Consider the following 17,933-nt stretch of genomic DNA (forward strand, 5'->3'; position numbering starts at 1 on the left):
GGGTCACGCCCGAAATTGCCCCCAAACATCCCATAAAGTACCTTGCGGAACCCCTTTATCACATTCTGACCGAAGCAGAACACAACACAACACAGCGCAACACAACACAACACAATGCAACACAACATAGCACCACACAACACAACACAACGCAACACACCACAACACAACACAACACACCACAACACAACACAGCACAACACAACATAGCACAACACAACACAACACAACACAACACTACACCACACAACACAGCACAACACAACATTACACAACACAACACAGCACTACACCACACAACACAACACAACACAACACAACACACCACAACACAGCACAGCACAACACAGCACAACACAACACTACACAACACAGCACAGCACAACAACACAACATAGCACCACACACAACACAACACAACACAAAACTACACCACACCACACCACACAACACAACACAACACAACACACCACAACACAGCACAGCACAGCACAGCACAGCACAACACAACACTACACAACACAACACAACACAGGACAGCATAGCACAGCACACCACAACACAACACAACAGCTAGGCATGGTTTCAGTTCCGTGGTGTTGTCTTTGTTGCCATCCCGTCTGAGCGCAGCGATGCTGAGTATGAGCGACGTTACAGCCAGTCATCGGGCGGTCCAGGCACATCTGTTCCCGCCTGGTTCAACAGGCAGCACGGCTAACGACGAGGAGTCAGGACGGCCACCACCGCAACACCGTCAATTCCGTCCGGCTGACTATTGGCACACTCAGACGGTACGTACGGTTACAGGTTTGTACGCTCCTTGTCAACCTTTGATAGCGAACATATTGTACCTAGATAAAAATTGAAGAGATGGATAAAATAACAGTCAGCGTTAAGTTGAATCACTAAATTCGCCGTGTCAAAGGGGGCGGATGAAGTGTTAATGGTGGTTACAGTTTGCGGTTGAACTATAGTACTAAATATATCAAATGCACGGCCTTGCACCGACTAGCGATTCGGCAAGCCTACTACAAGACAGAACAGTCGCTTTCGGTCGTGCTGGCGTGATCAACTGTCACTCTATATGGGGTACTACGTAAAACAACGGTTACCGTAAAATATGTATTCACTGTTTGATGATCGGTTTTATTAGTTGTCGTGAGAATTCACCGTGTGTATTGTATGGAGAACTAGGAGGAGAGGCGGGCAGAAGACGGAACAGAAATCTGAATTTTAGGGATTTGTTACGTTCTCCATAAAAGAGAGAACATAAATCCACCGCAGAAATCTCAAGATTAATTGTATGTGGCGTTCTTCAACCGTTGATCTCGATGATGTACTGCTATAAGAGTCAAAATGGAGGAAAGGGCTCAATTTACGCAACACCTGTATGACGTCAGGTGGTTCCTAGGATCACCGTTGTTCTACGTTCCATTCTTGTCGTTCAAGACGTCATAACGTTCCATTGTTTATCTTTCGAACACCTTAGCGTAGTAACGCATTCGGAAAGCCGGAGTTAGCCAGATATGGCGTTGATCCGTAAGTTCCGAAGTGAATCAACAAACGTTGAAGCTACTAAAGTGTGCCTGAACACAGGTAAGGAATTGTGGAAGGCTTAAGCTTAATGTAACGGAGTTTCTCAGTCCGCTAGAATGACACTAGGTTATTTTTCTTGTTAATCCGACTCACCGAAGTTTGTGGGTATGAATCCGTTGTTGTTACAGCCTTCACTGCTTGACTACATGAACAGCGCGTGTTTCTAATGAGAGCATTGCGTAGGTCCTCGCACCAGAAACACTTCGTACTGTAGGCTCGGGTACTTGGAACGAAATGGAGTGAAAAGAAAACACTAGTACATTGAAATGTCGCAATGTAAACTCCAAACTTTGGAGGCTGCAAGTTATTCTACAGTGGTTACCTCACAGACGATACAGTACGTTGGCGGTGTCGCTGTCACTACACGAAAACCCGAATATCTGGGCGTTTTGGGGACTGCATATGTTCCGTGAATCCTGGTCTATCCAGGCATGTGCGGTCATATCCTGATATGACAAGAGCGGGTACTGCATATTACCGCTAACCCCCGCACATCCAGTAATAAGGGAATATGCGGCCCATGCTCACGTCTCGTGTCTTGAGTAATTCCAAACAAGAGACCATCTTGTGGCCCAGCGATTTGACTGAGCGCTCAACGGCTTTAATCGGTAAAAACGAATCTTTTAACGTAACGTTTGGCGTGTTGTCTTTTAATCTTAATTTTACGTTTTGCATGATATACCTATCATAAAGTCAAGGGTACAACACAAATCCAATGTAGAACGCAGGGCCGCCGCCGACATACGGCAGCTTGAGTGACATACCCGCTTAAATTATCAACAATACCTTGAAAGTCTAAGAGAACAAAAGAAAAATTAAAAGTACCTAAGCGGTATTGTGTGTTTTCACCTAAGCAATAAAAACTAAAAAGATCCAGGAAACCGGATCTCAGTCCGTGATGAGTGAGGGAAAATGTCTCGTCAGTTTATATGGATATGACCGCTGGCGTTCTGGTTGTTTGTCCATTCTTTCAATAGTCGCTAGGTGTCACTTTTTGAGTGTTCAGTGTAGATGTATATATTACAATAGTGGTGTCGAAACTGCCAAACAAAATTATCGTTTTGTATCATATTCTTTGCATGTCCTTATGAAGTATTCAAGGTACTAGTACTCGGTAGTCCATATTTATTATTAGGATGCGTGTACGTTAGGTTTGTTTTGCCTTCCATTCACCTAAACATTCCATTCTAGAACATTCCCAATGAATAGGCTACAGCTTTTACGATCTTTTAAATCCCAATAAATTTGTTTCCATTTCCGTTTTTCGTGTGTTTGCTTGGAGAAATCCATAACGCGCGAAGCTGTGGATAGATATTAAAATGATATTTGATAGGTGTGTAGGGTCACGAAAACGAAGGTCAAGTTTAATAGACAATGGACTTTCTACGGAACTGCAGCGGAACGTCCGGTTTTGACATTTCACGTTCCTGACATGCCATGGTCGTCATGTCGGAAGTTCATGGCAAATCTTCCTGTAGGTTTCACTGAAAGTTTTCCTTTTTTTATTGAAGGTTTTCCTGTTTTATTGAAGGTTTTGATGCGATTTTACAAGAACGATGTCTTGTTCATTCTGAGAGTTTGATGTGTGTGTCCTTTTCCTACCTAGTCCCTTGACCTCTTGACCGTTGGGGGACAAGGTAGACATTAATAATAATTATTTTACGGGTAATGCTGCGTAAGTAGTTGAATTTGAAATCAGAGTAGTAGTAGTAGTAGGATGAGCTAATTCTTTCACTTTGAAATGCTCCTCTTGAACTACGTCAAGTATAGACGTTCTGTGCCTCCTCACAGACAAGTTCGTGTCAATCAGCGAAGTGAAAAGTGAGATTTTGAAGATGAAGGAGACCAACTACCAACTGAAGAACTCCGTCCTAATCTTGGTGAGCACATGTACAGATCTATATGACAGTTGAAAAACTTCAATATGTATTCTATCAACACAGATGAGCATTCATGCAAATATTCTCGTGCTTTTTTGTATGCTCAACTTATCATTGTAGGGCCAGCTACATTGTATCTCTCGTACTATGCTTTTAAGTGAGTGAAGATCCTGATGTTCAGTTCAGGTCATCCTCTGAGAGGTGACGTGAGGATTTCCACAAATTCCTGCCCAGCATGGTTGATGGAAGTTTAACTTCTATGTTTTGTTGGTCTAATTTTGTTTGTTCACAAGATCTACAAGAAGTAGCATGTTTGCCTCGCTGTCATGATTACCATGTGTTGAACACAGTTTACGGTTCGGAATAAAGACATGTGAAAGTTCGCGTGTAGTCAGAAGATGCTCGTTCCGCTGCTCTACTAGTACTTGTCTTGAGTATAGTAGTGAACAAGTAATTTTTAACGGTTCAAAGGATGATGTTCAACCAAAACCTGTATCAGAAATGCTTCTATTACTTGTAATGAATAAAGGAAAGAGAAGAAAGCAAGGATAGAGACAGGAGACTGAAAGACCGAACGAAATTTAAACGAAGGAAAGAGAAAACTAAGAAAGACATCGATGGTACAAACATTACCTAGCAGATTAAAATGGTTTCTCAGATTCGTTTCTTATGAATCCATTAGACAAATTTTGTTCCATCTTTCTCCTTCACAGACCCGGTCAAGTGATGAGATGAGGCGAGAAGCTGTTAAGCAGCAATCGGTGAGTAGTTTTGACAAACACGTGGTCGTTACGTTGTCATGCGGTTACGCCACTGCCTTACTACTAAGTCGCGCCATTTTTTCATGTTAATGTATATTACCATATATGGCTATTGTGATGTTTTGATTGAGAAAAAAAAAACTTTTGTATCCTGCTAAATTGGGTTACCTTATGAGTTCTATGTTGATTTACTTATTTGAACGAACCACATCACAATATGACAATATTTACACCCATAATATATGTGCTTAAAGTGGTAAGAATCTGTCGTTTTATTTTCCTACAAAAGACCATTAGTTTGCTGAAGAAGACCCACATGGACATACTCGTGAAGAAGGACGAGGTAAATAGCATCGTGGGTTTGGTAAAAATCGTAGTCATCATAAGGCAACACTCATTTCTATGGCCAACTTTAAAAATGTCCAGTTGCAAGTAAATCAACAGTTCATATCTTGCTTAGCATTTTGTGTTACCGCGGTTGCTCTTTCATTATCAAACTGAGTACTAATTTTCATAGATTTTCAGCAACAAACTATTAACTTATATGACGCTGTATTTGTAACTTATATGGCGTTGTATTTATTTTGTGTTCATCTGTTGTGATATTTCATAGACTATGGAATCGAAGTTTGTTTCGGTAGAAAATGCAATTGTTCTATCATGCCGTATTGTTACGGCTTTAAGTTGACTAACCATGACTACATCGAGTGGCACCTTTAGCAAATAGATTGGATGGAAAGAAATATCTAGAATGAATTCACCACATAGCCTATAGAGAAAAGGGTGCTCATAATTTCCTGTTTATTAATTCTATCGTGCTTATCGTTTTCGACATGTCATATTTTTCCACATTGTTCAGGAACTAGCAAATCAGAGAATCGCAGTCACTGCACAGAAAGTAGCTCAGGAAGCCCTGACAAAGGTAAGAACTAATCTAGATTTTCGCTTGTAGATGAAAGAATTTGATTCATTCTCTATCCACTAGTGGCTACGACCGCTTAGTGGCCAAAGATTTCCCAGATTCCCCAACGAAATTCATAGATCAACAACGATCACGTTTTGAGACTTGTGTGAGTGTGTTTTATATCTTACGTACTACGCACAAAAAGCGGTTCAGGAAGCTATTGCAGATGTAAGAACTAATCTGGATTTTCACTTTCAGATGAAAAGATTGTGTTTTTTTCTCTTTCCACTGGGGTTTCAGCCTAAAGAATCACTTTGTTAAGAAAAGCCGAAAAGACACATCCCAACTTCCCTAAATCCACAGACGAACAGAAAACCACTTTCCTCTTAAAATCGCAGAACCCACAAATTGTAGAAAAAGTGGGGTTTTTCGTCTTCCTCTGCTTCCCCAAAAAAAGAGGTAAAACCAACCTGTTTGAAAATAGCCAACACGAGTCTTCGAGTAGCCCTTTTTGTTTTACAATAATGTTTATTACTGTTAATTGTCACATATATGTCTCCTATGTTTTCATCATAGACTTGAAATCATACCTCCCGGCATGATTTCTTTTTGAGTTTTGTGTGTTTTGTTGTCCTTTATATCTTACTTTTACACGAAATCGATGTCACAGAAATCCAGTACGGTCGCTCAGAGGGACTTACTGACACCAATGTTACACACGGACCATTTAATGATCTTTGGCAGGACAAAGTTAAAGTTTGATTTTGTAAGAAAAAAAAAGAAATAGTCTAGAAAAACAATCATTGATGTAGCAGTGTAAGATCAGAAGTACATATCACTTGAGCTTCTAGGATAACCAAGAATAAATACATCTATCGGCGTTTGTAAAACACAGCTTTAAACAGATATTTTAGCAGAAAACGTTGGCATAAATTGTCTACCAATCAATATCATCTTTCATGGACTAATCGCAGTATCGTTGAATGTTCACAGGCTCTGAATATCATCATCAAAGAGCAACAGGACACCGCGAGTTTGACGGAGGAACTGCTACTGGAAACTAGGGTAGGCTGAAAAAAGATGCATCCTCTAGAAAAGAGGAAATTGTTTTGTTTTGTTTGTATTGCAATACAAGGTAAACCGCCTTATGGCGTAACACACCACATATTTGTATTGAAGAGTAGTATGCTATACATATATAGTAGTATAAGCTGTATATGAGAGCAGATACATTTGATACACTCAACCTGATAAGAACCACAATTTTCGATAAGTTTGGTGGGTTCTTTAACGTACTTGAGGTGTGGCTCTCCTCAAACACGGGACCTCCATTTAGCGTCCTATCCGGGGGACGGTCCTAACTGGTAATCTTTTCACTTACTATATGAACATCAAAAATCACTAAACGTCCCCAGGGACCATGGTAAGAAAGAGTCAACACTATTTTAGAACTGGACATTCTACTTTTGGTACATTGATGTTTCGTATACAGAGTATGAAACGTATCAAAACATTTTCTATTCAAAGACTTATGCATAACTCATATTCGTACCACCACTTGTACATTATGGAAAATTGAATATATGATAAGACACTTAAACGTATGAATGATAAATTAATAGCAAACGTAAAACCATTTGAAATTAGCCTTTTTTATTCTGACGATATGTTACTGTTTATTTTTTTTCACTCGGTTCAGAGCGACTTGACAAGCAGTAAGGCGGAAGCAGCAAAGCTTCGTGACGAGGTAGGGGTTGTCTTAATTTTGTAACAGACGTCTTCTCTGTCGTGTCAGGTGCATTAGATGCCATTCAGCACCGACGTAACAAGAACTCACTGCCGCATCGTACCTGCATGTGTATAAGAATAGCCATTTATATGTTTAACCCAAAATGTACATGCGCTTGCGCCTGGCTTGCGCCTCCCGGAATTGTGCACAATTTGTTTCAATGGGTTGTTTGAAATATTCAACAATAACACAACACATTTTATACATTGCGCCCATCAAGCAAATGGATATGATTTTCCAACATCAATGGTGATGATTATTAGTAAGAAATTGTTGAATATAGTCAAGATTTCACGACAAACAGGAGGCGTAAAATGTTGTTCTGTAACAGTGGTGTTCATGTACCCCCTACCGTCCTTGCCAAGGAGCTCTGAGCTTTTGTGGCGACAACGATAGCGGTCCAGATTTGCAATCCGCCGACCCGGGTTCGATCCCGGGTGTCGGCATGTTTCTTTCTCTCTGTTCTTACTCGCCCCTCTGGATTTCTACAGTTCTATATCTTTCTGCAGCCTTCTTATTGCAATTATTCCGCTTCAGCTCAAGACCCTTAAAGCTCAGTTTACACTGAGGGAGAACGACATGTGTCAAATGGAAGAGTTGTACGAGAAACAGAAGAGGAGTCTACAGAAGATACACCGTAAGGAGGTGCAGGTCAGTGTCATTTTTGAAGAGCAGTTTCACATTTGTCTTTAAGTAAATGTGGTTAACAATTTTACAAGAAGAGAAGAAGTAAAATAACATGTACAAATGAGGTAGATTAAGAGCACTGTAGGAACATGTAGGATATCTAAGAACAGATACATTTATCAACGTTATCAAGTTCAAGCAAGTACTTTTAGCAGGAAACGTTGACTTATATACTGTCTACAAATTAACACGCCATCATTCTTGCGCTAATCGTAGTACTGTCGAATGTTCACAGGCCCTGACAGAAGGTTTCGAACAGGAGATTCAGAAGAGGAATGAGAGAGAAAGGTTTTTGCAAGAGATGATTATAAGAAAGAATACGGAAATTGAGGAAGTGAAGAAGGAATTGGCCACCATGAATGACATCCATGAGGAGGAGGTGAAGGTCAGTGTCAATGTTTGAATTGCAAATATGTCCGTCATCATTTAGAACGAAATAAAAGTGATAAATCTTCATCAGCAGACCTAACATAATCTCAGTCTTTACAAGGTGACCATATGTTTACTGTGCATATGATTTCAAGTTGTCACAGCTTAGGTAAATTTCCTGCGCTTATACACTCGTAGTATACTGCCTAACACGTTTCAGTTATCAGAAAGCTTAGGTAAACTCTTGGGAAGGTTTCTTCTTCAAAAAAAGTTAAATAAAACAAAGGACTGTGTCGCACTTTGCATAAGAGAGGACTGACACAAGAAGCACTGGCAAATATGATGTGTAATTAAGCGGCTGCTACTGTATTATTGCCTACCAATTACCACCATGCATTTTTCTGGGACTAATCGCAGTAACCGTTGAATGTTCACAGGCACTGAAGGAATCTTTCCTGCAGGTAATCAAAGATAGGGATGACAAAGAAAAGCTGCTCCAGCAGACAATTCTTCAGAAAAACGAAGAAGTGGCGGCACTGAGGAGAAATATGAAAGCAGAAAAGGACATCCATGAAGAGGAGGTAAAGGTCAGTGTCAATGTTTGAATTGGAAAAATTTCCCTCATCATTCAGAACTAAATAAAAGTGATAAACAACCAAGTCTTCATCAGATCTAACGTATTCTCAGCCTTTACAACGTGACCATGTTTACTTTACATATGATTTCAAGTTGTCACAACATCTTAGGTAAATTTCTGTCTATGTTTACTACGATTGAAAGCTTGTAGTATATTACTTATACGTTACGGTTATCAGAACGACTTAGGACATTTCCGGAAGATTTCGCTTTCAAGAAAGATAGATGAAGCAAAGAGGACTGTATCAAACTTTGCATGAGAGGACGGACACATGTTTGTTCAATTTACGGTCAGACGTCGACGATTTAATGACACAATGAAAAACCCATGGCAAGCTCTCGTAAAACTGTATCAAAACTGTCTTCCAGTAAACAAAGGAGAATTACAAAAAAGTGAATTCAAAGCTGCTATTAGAACGACTGTAATAGATTCCTGGAAGATTTTGCATTCGCGAAAATATAGTTACTTGAATGAAACAAGAAAGGCGCACATTAACATCTGTGTAATAGAGATAGAAACCCAAATTTGTGAAACTCAAAATTGTTCAGCTTGCCGTCTGACGAATTTTACTCAAAGACTTTGTATGCGTAAGGCCATGTTGATTTGATTGTATGGATGACATCCTCTGGGAATCCCAGAACTGATTCGAGCGTGCGAATAAAAAAAAGTTTGGCCGAAATAAAGTTGCCCTCATTATTAAATCTAAGTGGTCATTTTGTTTGCACAGTCTTCTCCTTTGACATTGGAAGTGACGTTGACATTATAGTATATGTTTCCCGATATATCATTTTTTTTAAATCTGCGACATGTATTTGCTCCTTTTACAGCTAATTGTCTTATTCAAAGAATGGTTGAAAACTTTTTTATTTTATTTTTGGAAATTGTACCGACGAAAATTGATGCGCGAGCGGATGTCATCCATATAGTACAACCAACGTGGCCTAAGCATTAACAGGATCTTTCGGAGACTAATCATGGTGTCGTCACACAGGAGCTCCAACAGACCATCCACTTGGACTCTTTATTCGTGAAAGACCTTATGGCAGCTTCATCCAAGATCGAGAGTGAGGAACTAGAGGTCAGTGTCGATGTTTGATGTTTGATTTGATATCCGTCGTCCTCTTGTTGCCTCATTATAGTCCGTCTATCTGTAATGTAAGCCTTCAATGTCATTTTTTTACGTCATTTGACGAAGTAGTCGACGTAAATTGATTGCAGTGGAAGAAAAGAATCCGTAAAGGTGACGTTTTTTTTGTTAATTTTTCGCCTCAACAAAATTTTTGAAAAAAAAATGTGCTCCAAACAAAGGCGTTTGCGTAACACACAAGTTAAACGTTTACAGCTGAACGTCTTGCGACTCAAAGTAGGTCTATTGTTCCACTGACTGACTGTGTGTGAGCATTCACAAGGGCCTTTTCCACACTAATCAAATTATCGTGCCGTGTTCACAGAGGGTGAGAAAAGACAAGGAGACCCTGGAGTATGAGCACAACCTGACTAGGGCCAGGCTAGAGGAGTCTGAGGTAGGGTGGCATTGGAAGAGCAAACATGACATGTGCCGTCGACATGGCCAACCAATAAAGCTAAGGGCACAATCTGTCGTACGTGCAATTAGTCCGTTTTCTGGGGTGGGGGGGGGTCACTTCCGCCAAAAGTCGGATTCCCCACGGGTTCGTGCGGAGGCGTTACTTATCACTTACGGATCCCTTAGCTTACGGTGCCCTTAGCTTCAGAAAAACAGTAGACGTTCCAATCCATGTAGAGCGTCTCAGATTTTCCTACCGACATTCAATTGCTAACTATGTACAAGGAGGTTAAAGTATACCTGACTATAATCGCCTTGATTTGAATAAAATGTATGCCATTGGCAAGGGTCATTTTATACTAGTCAAAGGGCAAATACGTGGTGACAAATGTTTTGAAATTATCAAAACTTCAAAGTTAAAGTTCTTGCTCTTTTCGTCTTAGCAGACGGTCTGTAGCATTAAGTCTCGCGGCTTCAGTCAGTCACTCTTTTACTCTGTGAGCTCCTGACTGAACAGCGCCTGTCGTGACCCATGCGGCCAATGCTAGTATGGCAGGCTGTCCTACAGAATGCACAGCAGTCTAAAAATACATTTTGTTTAGTAAGATTACGTCTAAATGGTAACGCAGAAATGCAGTTTAAAAAATCACAGTCAAGTCAAGTCAAGGTTTATTGCACAACGATTGTACCAGGTATAATGTATGTTAGATTTTGCCTTATATAGGTACAACAAAGGAGCACTGGCAAACCTGTCAAAATTAACGAATTTAGAATATTCAAAAAAGAATATCGTTCACATTTTCTGTGGTCAATCATGCATTTGTTTCCCCACATATGGCTCAGACAAAGCTGGAAAGCCTGGAGAAAGACGGAGAGAGGCTCTTGTCCGAGGTAAGACATGCTTCCGTTTTCCTCCTTGTAGTTGTAGATGCCAAACTCGGCCTGGTAGACGAACTACCCCTTAACATCAGACTCCTGAATCTACTGTCTCTATGAATGCCTGTAAAAAGCTGTTCTAGTATATTATCACTCCCAACTCGTCCTGGTAGACGCTCTACCACTTAACATCAGACTCCTGAAACTACTGTGACAGTCTCTATTGATACCTTTAAAAGCTGTCCTAGTTTATTATCACTTCCTTACCACCAACATTCGACCCACTGTAAATGCACGAACTGCACAATTCTTTTTAATATTCTATTCAGACATTTCATTTCACTATCATTTCTATGATTTATTATCAAATTACCGTTTCTGTGACCTATGATATTTGTCGTTATCATTATTGTTGTTAATATTATCATTGTTACCATTATTGTTGTTATCATTATTGTCGTTGTTATTGTTGTTTGTTAGCAACGACATACTAATTTTCTTACAATAGTAGTTGTTTGTATCAATAGTTGTTCATTTCAATGTTTAACCGGTTGTAAATGTTGTAACATAACAAACGAAATCTAGACGTCGTGACCAAAACACGGACTTTATAAAGTTAACTGTTAACGTGTCGTCTAATCTTTTAGTTAGTCAGACGTCTTATTCATAATTGCTTTTCCGGCAGCTCAACTCCATGAAAACTACGCTCCTGAAGTCATGGGTGGACCGCAACAATGAGGTGAAGGTAAGTGTCTGATTGTGCATTACTTGTCGAGCCTTCCTCCTTCGTCAAATACAGTCTCTTCTGTTTCATTTTCATTCCGTACAAAGTGGGAATCTTTCATGTGCAGGACATTCTAAGGGCTGTAAATGTTTAATGTTTTGACCTCTCCACTTTGCGTAGATAATGCAAGACAGGCTATTCTCGATGAAGGCCGAAAGGGAAATCTTTAAGGTAAGTAGCCACCACTTCAGTCTACAACATTGGAACAGAGCCAGACCAGATGTAAACAAGCACTATTATACACTGACCAAACCACCGACCTACTTTCCAAGTACAAATATTAAAGCCAAACATTTTAAGCAAACTGTAGTACTTGTAAAAAAATTCCTTTCAAATCAGAGGACCTCTATTCTTATTTCAATAATTCCCAAGCCATCTTCATGCTGACAAGGCAATACCTGTCGAGACAATCTATTTTTATCTCATTAAAATGTCACGTCACTATGGTGGTCTGATCACACATGGTCTATATTCTAGGTCCTTGCAACAGCTTCACAAAGGAAGAGAGAAGTGGAAGAAGAGCACAGTTCAAACAGACACATGGAAAGGGTAACACTGAATTTTCATCTAATAAAACTAGTATCTGTTCAAAAGGCCCTCGAAATAGATAATTAACGAAAAGTATACATTAAGCTTTATTTAGGAGGACGAAAATTAACATCCAATCAAAATCAATAGGCACCTTTGCATGTAGATACAGCGTTTAGTATGTAGTTTCTGACAATTCATATCCTGAGTTTGATGTGCGTTTGTATATACAGGCCATGAGGCACCATCAGGAACAGGCAAGATACCTGGGCCAAGCCTGGCAGGAGGCGGCAATCGGTCCCTGTTCCATGTACGACCCTGACAGAAATCATCATCATCATCCGGGCTAAAAATGTGTATAACGTTATATTAGCTTCTATTATTGAAATATGTTTGACTTTGTTGTTGTTAGGGTAGTTCTACTGTTTCTCCTGTTTTCAAGAGCCTCTTTGATTTATAAGCCTTGATAACAGACACCTGAGGAAATACAGGGAGATATTTAGACTTCACATTTGTCAGTGTCAACATTTTCATTTGTCCGAATACATGAGCTCAGAAGACAGAAGCCATTATTTAAATCAGCCGTGAAGCCCTTATTAGCCTCGTGGATAACTTCAATCTGCTCCAGTGGATTGTAATCACAAGTAAAGAATGTAATGTATCAGCTTAAGTTGCTCTGGAATATGGGGATATATTTTCCGTAACATTTTTGAGCAAGTATTTTCGTATGAGCTAAGTTTCAAAACAGACATCCAAAAGTTTCTTTGAGGACCCTCTTTCTAGGGAGAAAGTTTCTGCTTTAAGCAGACAGACAACCGAGTAACCGGAGTGACCCACAAAGAACAGAAATGGAGTCTGACCTACACCCAATCCCGTGGCCTGTATCACGATATACACGTACAGGACATTAGAACAAGTAAGGAGCAAAAGGTAAAACCATGACTGTGACGTCATTGTACACCTCTGCTGAGGTGGAGAATGGATCTTGTATGCATATGTAATCTCAGATTATGTGTCGAGTTTGTAGTTTCAAATGACATATATAATGCAGTTTTGCAAGAATAAAGACATTTAAGATTCTGCAATGTGCCTTGAATTTTTCTTTTACCGTTATCACTGTTGACCACAAACAGAATACAGGCAACAACGGCTAGCATTAGTCAGGTATTCATGACGTCATCCAGTTCGATACATGCGTACAGGTGATTGACAGCTCATGATATTTCCCCATAGGTTTATCATAAGCCTATGTTTTGTGAAGATACTTCTTCAAAACCATCTGTTGACACGAAACTGGTGTTGTTGGTCCCATCGCTGTCATTTAATGCTGAAAATCACTTGCTGATGGTGATGACTGATCCTGATAGTACTAGACTGATAACTCACTTAATGAAGGTGTGTATCTGACGACCTTTAGGCGTACAGGCCGTGATAATCAGTAATGGGCTAGTTAAAATTATTGTACCAAGCAAGGAACATCTTTCCCCAAACCATATACAATACAGTACAGCGTATAACGTTAGTAATCCCTGGGAGGTAACGTTAAGGCCAGGAGAGAAAGTCAGAATTCTGCAGTGCTCCTTTACACTTGTTAGCTTTGGTGCGGTATTTTCCCTGATTGGATGTGGGTTTGGGTACTGGGTACGGTTATAAAATATTTGTCAGCTCTAACCTCTCCGTATTTCCTGAAAAGATTTTAAAACCAGCTGGGCAAATCCCCTTCATTTCTACATCTGTAAACCGGTAGTTATGCAAAAAAGTTCATTATATCTGAGTAAAAAAAGAAAATCTTAAAGCATTGAGGGGATAAGTTTGTGACAAACTTATAAGCAGAAAAATACGACCCGAAACCAAGCCTACCCACCTTTAAGATTTACAAATCCATCCGAACCGACCGCTTCACTCAAGACAAGTGTCTCCCTACACCCGAATAATCGTCGAAAAATTTTGATTTTCTAAACAACCAAATCATCGGATACAATCTATTCGCTGTCCAATCCACCTTGGAGCTGCCAAAGTTGCGCCATTGTTAGATTTGCACAGAAGAATATCTTTGTTGTGAATGTGTCTGTCTTTTCTTTTGCTGGGGACTAATTTGGACAGTGACGTCATCGCCACATGTGACCAGAATACCCGGAAGAAAGTTAACGTTACCACTTTGTAAACCGTTTACTGTTTGTACCCGCTATGGATCCGCTACACCGACAAGTTATCCTGGACTGCTCTGACGACGTTGCCCGTGACATGGACCCTGGCTTGGTCCTGCGGTATAGCACGGTCCACTGGCGGGACGGAGACCCTGGGTTCATCCGGGCCAAGGCGAGAACAGAGGGGCCACACTGCGGCGCCAGGGCGCTACTGGACAAACTGTTGGGTACGTTTAGGCTACAGAAACGTTTGAACAATTTTCAAGCTACATGAAAAATCAACTGTAATCTTAATCACTAGTACTTATCAGACGTTCGTAACCGGTAATTTCTGTCGTACGTATACCCGTTAAAAAACTGCCGTACCCGGCATTTTCAACCGCCACCAGGACTCGAAATACTGGGTGTTTGTGCACCCAGGTGCACCTATAATTGGACATGTGCACCCAATTTTTTTCATAGGCTTATGTATGTAAAGATGTCAGTATAATTATTGTAAACACCATATTATTTACATCTACAATGTATGTGTTAGAAAGATAATAAAATGTCTGTCATAGTACTTGTTTAAGAGTTTGAAGTTGGAATTCGTATTCATCGATATTTTCAATGCTCAAAAACTGTGCGTGCCATTAGCAAACATTTCAACTTTAAATGTTACAGAATTACCGTATGACGGTTTTGACGACTTTGTTGAAAGCTTGAGGGAGGTTCCATATCATCACCTTGTCAGTCAGCTACTAGAGAGTCGGACACGTTTTCACACAGCTGTGAGGAGAGGAGAGATAAGAAAGAAAGATCTTGGACGGCGGCCACAAGGTGGTTGACTTTTCCTTGCTTGTTTGCAGTACATTTGCTAATCATTTGCTGTTAAATCCTAAGACTGTTGATTATGACATGTCTCATTTTGTGTCCCCTCAATACCACATATGTTTTAAACTATTTTCTCTCTTCATACGCTTGTTTCTGTTTGGTATGAAAGATCAATGACTGTGGGTAGGGGCAAGATGAGTTTCACCACCCCAATGGTTCTGTTTGCTACTAGTAAATATTTGAAGGCTGACAACCTCTTCTGTACTTTGCAGCCGGACCGTGTAGCACGATGTCGTAAGGCTCTTTTATATTTGTTGTTTGCTATCCAAACAGATCAAAGACTCTTTCAAAGGCTGGACTCGGCTGATGACGAAACGTAGTTTCTTTACCTTCTCCATAGTAAGATGTGTTTGTACGGCGACGATTAATGAATGGTCTTTATACCCCTGTAACATTATGTACGATCTTCGGACGTACTTCGCGATCGCTGGAAGGTCGGCAAATTTTAAGATCTTCAGAGGGTCTTGCGTATTTTTCGCCCCAAAACTGTCTCTGTCACATATGCACGAGGCCCGTGCAATCGCCAGTGAATAAATCTATGATAATGAACCTCCCATGACCTCTGGTAACACAAAACATTCCTCACAATAAGGCAAAGGATTAATTAATGTTTATTTTTTTGTTGTCGGAATCTTTTTAACCAATAAATGGTATGCGCGGGCATAATAGAAATGACAAAAGAAAAGAAAGTGTGTCACAAAGTCAGACTACATACTGCCACAGGGGCCACAATGTCAGAATTACCTTCACATTCCCAGACATTCAACAAACGTAAGTCGGGCGTAAGTGGAGCAAACGTCACCCGACTGACGGGCGTTCGCCATTCAAGTTGCACGATCTGCAGGCGACTTGGTAACGAGCTCTGCGAACTCAGAAATTACCGGCGACTTGTCGCTTATGTTAAAAACATGTTTCGCTGCACCGCGACCATCGTACGACCCCTGAAAATCGCCGGCGATCCCGAAAAATCGCGAGATGATCGTCAGAACACCGGACGTCTTACTCACGAAAATGTCATTTAGAGCTCGAATCTTCGTCCGATCGATTTTGCGCGCGCTATGTGACAGGGGTATTACCATTAAGAAGGTCACGACCTTCATTAATGATTTTGTATAAACTTTATGGACGGTTCTTTACTGGTATGTTTTGCAGATGTCACAAAGTGGTCCATGAAACGACTAGGTGACGTTAGTATGCTCCTCATAACGTTGATGATCTGTGCCTGGATGGTCACTGTTTACTACACTGACGAAATGAACGGTGAGTGTCCCGACGTTGAAGACGATTTAGCCACATATTGTTTAGACCATCTCATCTATCTCATTAAAAAAACTGTCGGTCAATTTATATACAACTCCTTTATAAAACGAGACAATATCATACTGTCCTGAAGCAGCACATAACGCTAGCCTGATTATGTATATAACACAGTACTATTAGTATTACCATTCGAAAGATAGATTAGTTTCTTAGATTTTTAGACATTAGCAACCCGGTCTGAATAGGGTTAAGCTAACGATACATCTGCTGTCCGGATTGTATTCCTTTTATCACACCGGTAACAAAGATATGAATTTGTTTCAGACACACCCTTCATGGCCATCTTTCCTCGTCGTATGAAGACTTTCGTGGGACGGGAAGATGTCTTCGGCAAGATCGACGCGTGTCTTGAACAGAACCGGACCTGCATCATCAAGGGGCTTGGAGGAGTCGGGAAGACATCATTGGCTATTGAGTACGGGCACAGGCGTGCGGAGAGGTACCCTGGTGGGGTGTTCTGGGTCAGGTTAGCGAGTAAGGGGGACATGTGTGCTAGTATCAGTCACTACAGCTCTTACGTTAGTCTAACTAGGGAAGAATCTGTACACTCTAGTGATGAAATGAGCTGTAAGTCTGTATGTATACAGTTAAGAAAGTACCTGACAAAGTCACGATATTGGTTGCTAGCAGTTGATGGGGCAGTCAGAGAAACCATGAAAGAGTTAGAGTCCCTACTTCCCCACAGCATCACAGAGACAATGCATATTCTTCTTACCTCTCAGGAAAAAAACCTAAGGCTTGATAAGGAGCGTATTTCAGTGGTCAGTCTCCCGCCGTTCAGCGATACTGAGGCCCAGGCATTGTTTAACAAAACAGTCGGATCTGGCGGTAAAGATGACCGTAGATGGGTAGAGAGTCTCAGCAGATCTCTAGGCCATCACCCTTTGGCTCTACAGCTGGCGTATGCATACATTGAGACAACTGGCTGCTCTATAAAAGAGTATCATGAAAAATACACCAGAGCTAACGCCGCTAAGAAGGTAGACTTGCTGGATAAAATGGATATCGAACAGATTGCAAACAGGAATATTCGCCAAACATTGGATTACACTCTGCGCCAGCTGTCTCCTATGGCCGCTGCACTTTTGAACATCACATCATTTATGAGCCCAGACTGTATCCCTTGTCCCAAACCTTACAGCGAAAACTTTGCAAAGCTTTTTTCCATCCCAACGCGACTTGAAAAATTAGATATGATGGAAATGATCGCATACCTAGAGAGATTTTCCCTGGCTTCACGATGCCATGCCTTTCAAC

At 40.7% G+C, this 17,933-nt stretch overlaps 2 protein-coding genes across 4 annotated transcripts in view; one reads left to right on the plus strand and one right to left on the minus strand.

Annotated features, from left to right (window-relative positions):
• Nucleotides 1-17,933, minus strand: part of LOC118426514 (coiled-coil domain-containing protein 157-like) — a 1,184,186-nt gene that overhangs the window by 698,837 nt on the left and 467,416 nt on the right. The window lies entirely within an intron of this gene.
• On the plus strand, nucleotides 1,003-13,473 carry LOC118426532 (paramyosin-like). 2 transcript variants are annotated; one of them, XM_035836014.1, is made up of 17 exons: nucleotides 1,003-1,596; nucleotides 3,388-3,476; nucleotides 4,190-4,237; nucleotides 4,527-4,580; nucleotides 5,097-5,159; nucleotides 6,135-6,206; nucleotides 6,841-6,888; nucleotides 7,468-7,581; nucleotides 7,853-8,002; nucleotides 8,424-8,573; nucleotides 9,615-9,701; nucleotides 10,075-10,146; nucleotides 10,992-11,039; nucleotides 11,710-11,769; nucleotides 11,929-11,979; nucleotides 12,286-12,357; nucleotides 12,570-13,473. In XM_035836014.1, exons 1-17 carry the CDS (start codon nucleotides 1,527-1,529, stop codon nucleotides 12,684-12,686), a joined length of 1,365 nt encoding a protein of 454 aa, XP_035691907.1. In that variant the 5' UTR covers nucleotides 1,003-1,526; the 3' UTR covers nucleotides 12,687-13,473. The 2 variants fall into 2 exon arrangements, with proteins under 2 accessions (XP_035691907.1, XP_035691908.1); XM_035836015.1 differs by lacking the exon at nucleotides 4,527-4,580 and having other exon boundaries at nucleotides 1,004-1,596; nucleotides 12,570-13,471.

Source organism: Branchiostoma floridae, chromosome 11 (genome assembly GCF_000003815.2).
Source record: "Branchiostoma floridae strain S238N-H82 chromosome 11, Bfl_VNyyK, whole genome shotgun sequence".
NCBI lineage: Eukaryota > Metazoa > Chordata > Leptocardii > Amphioxiformes > Branchiostomatidae > Branchiostoma > Branchiostoma floridae.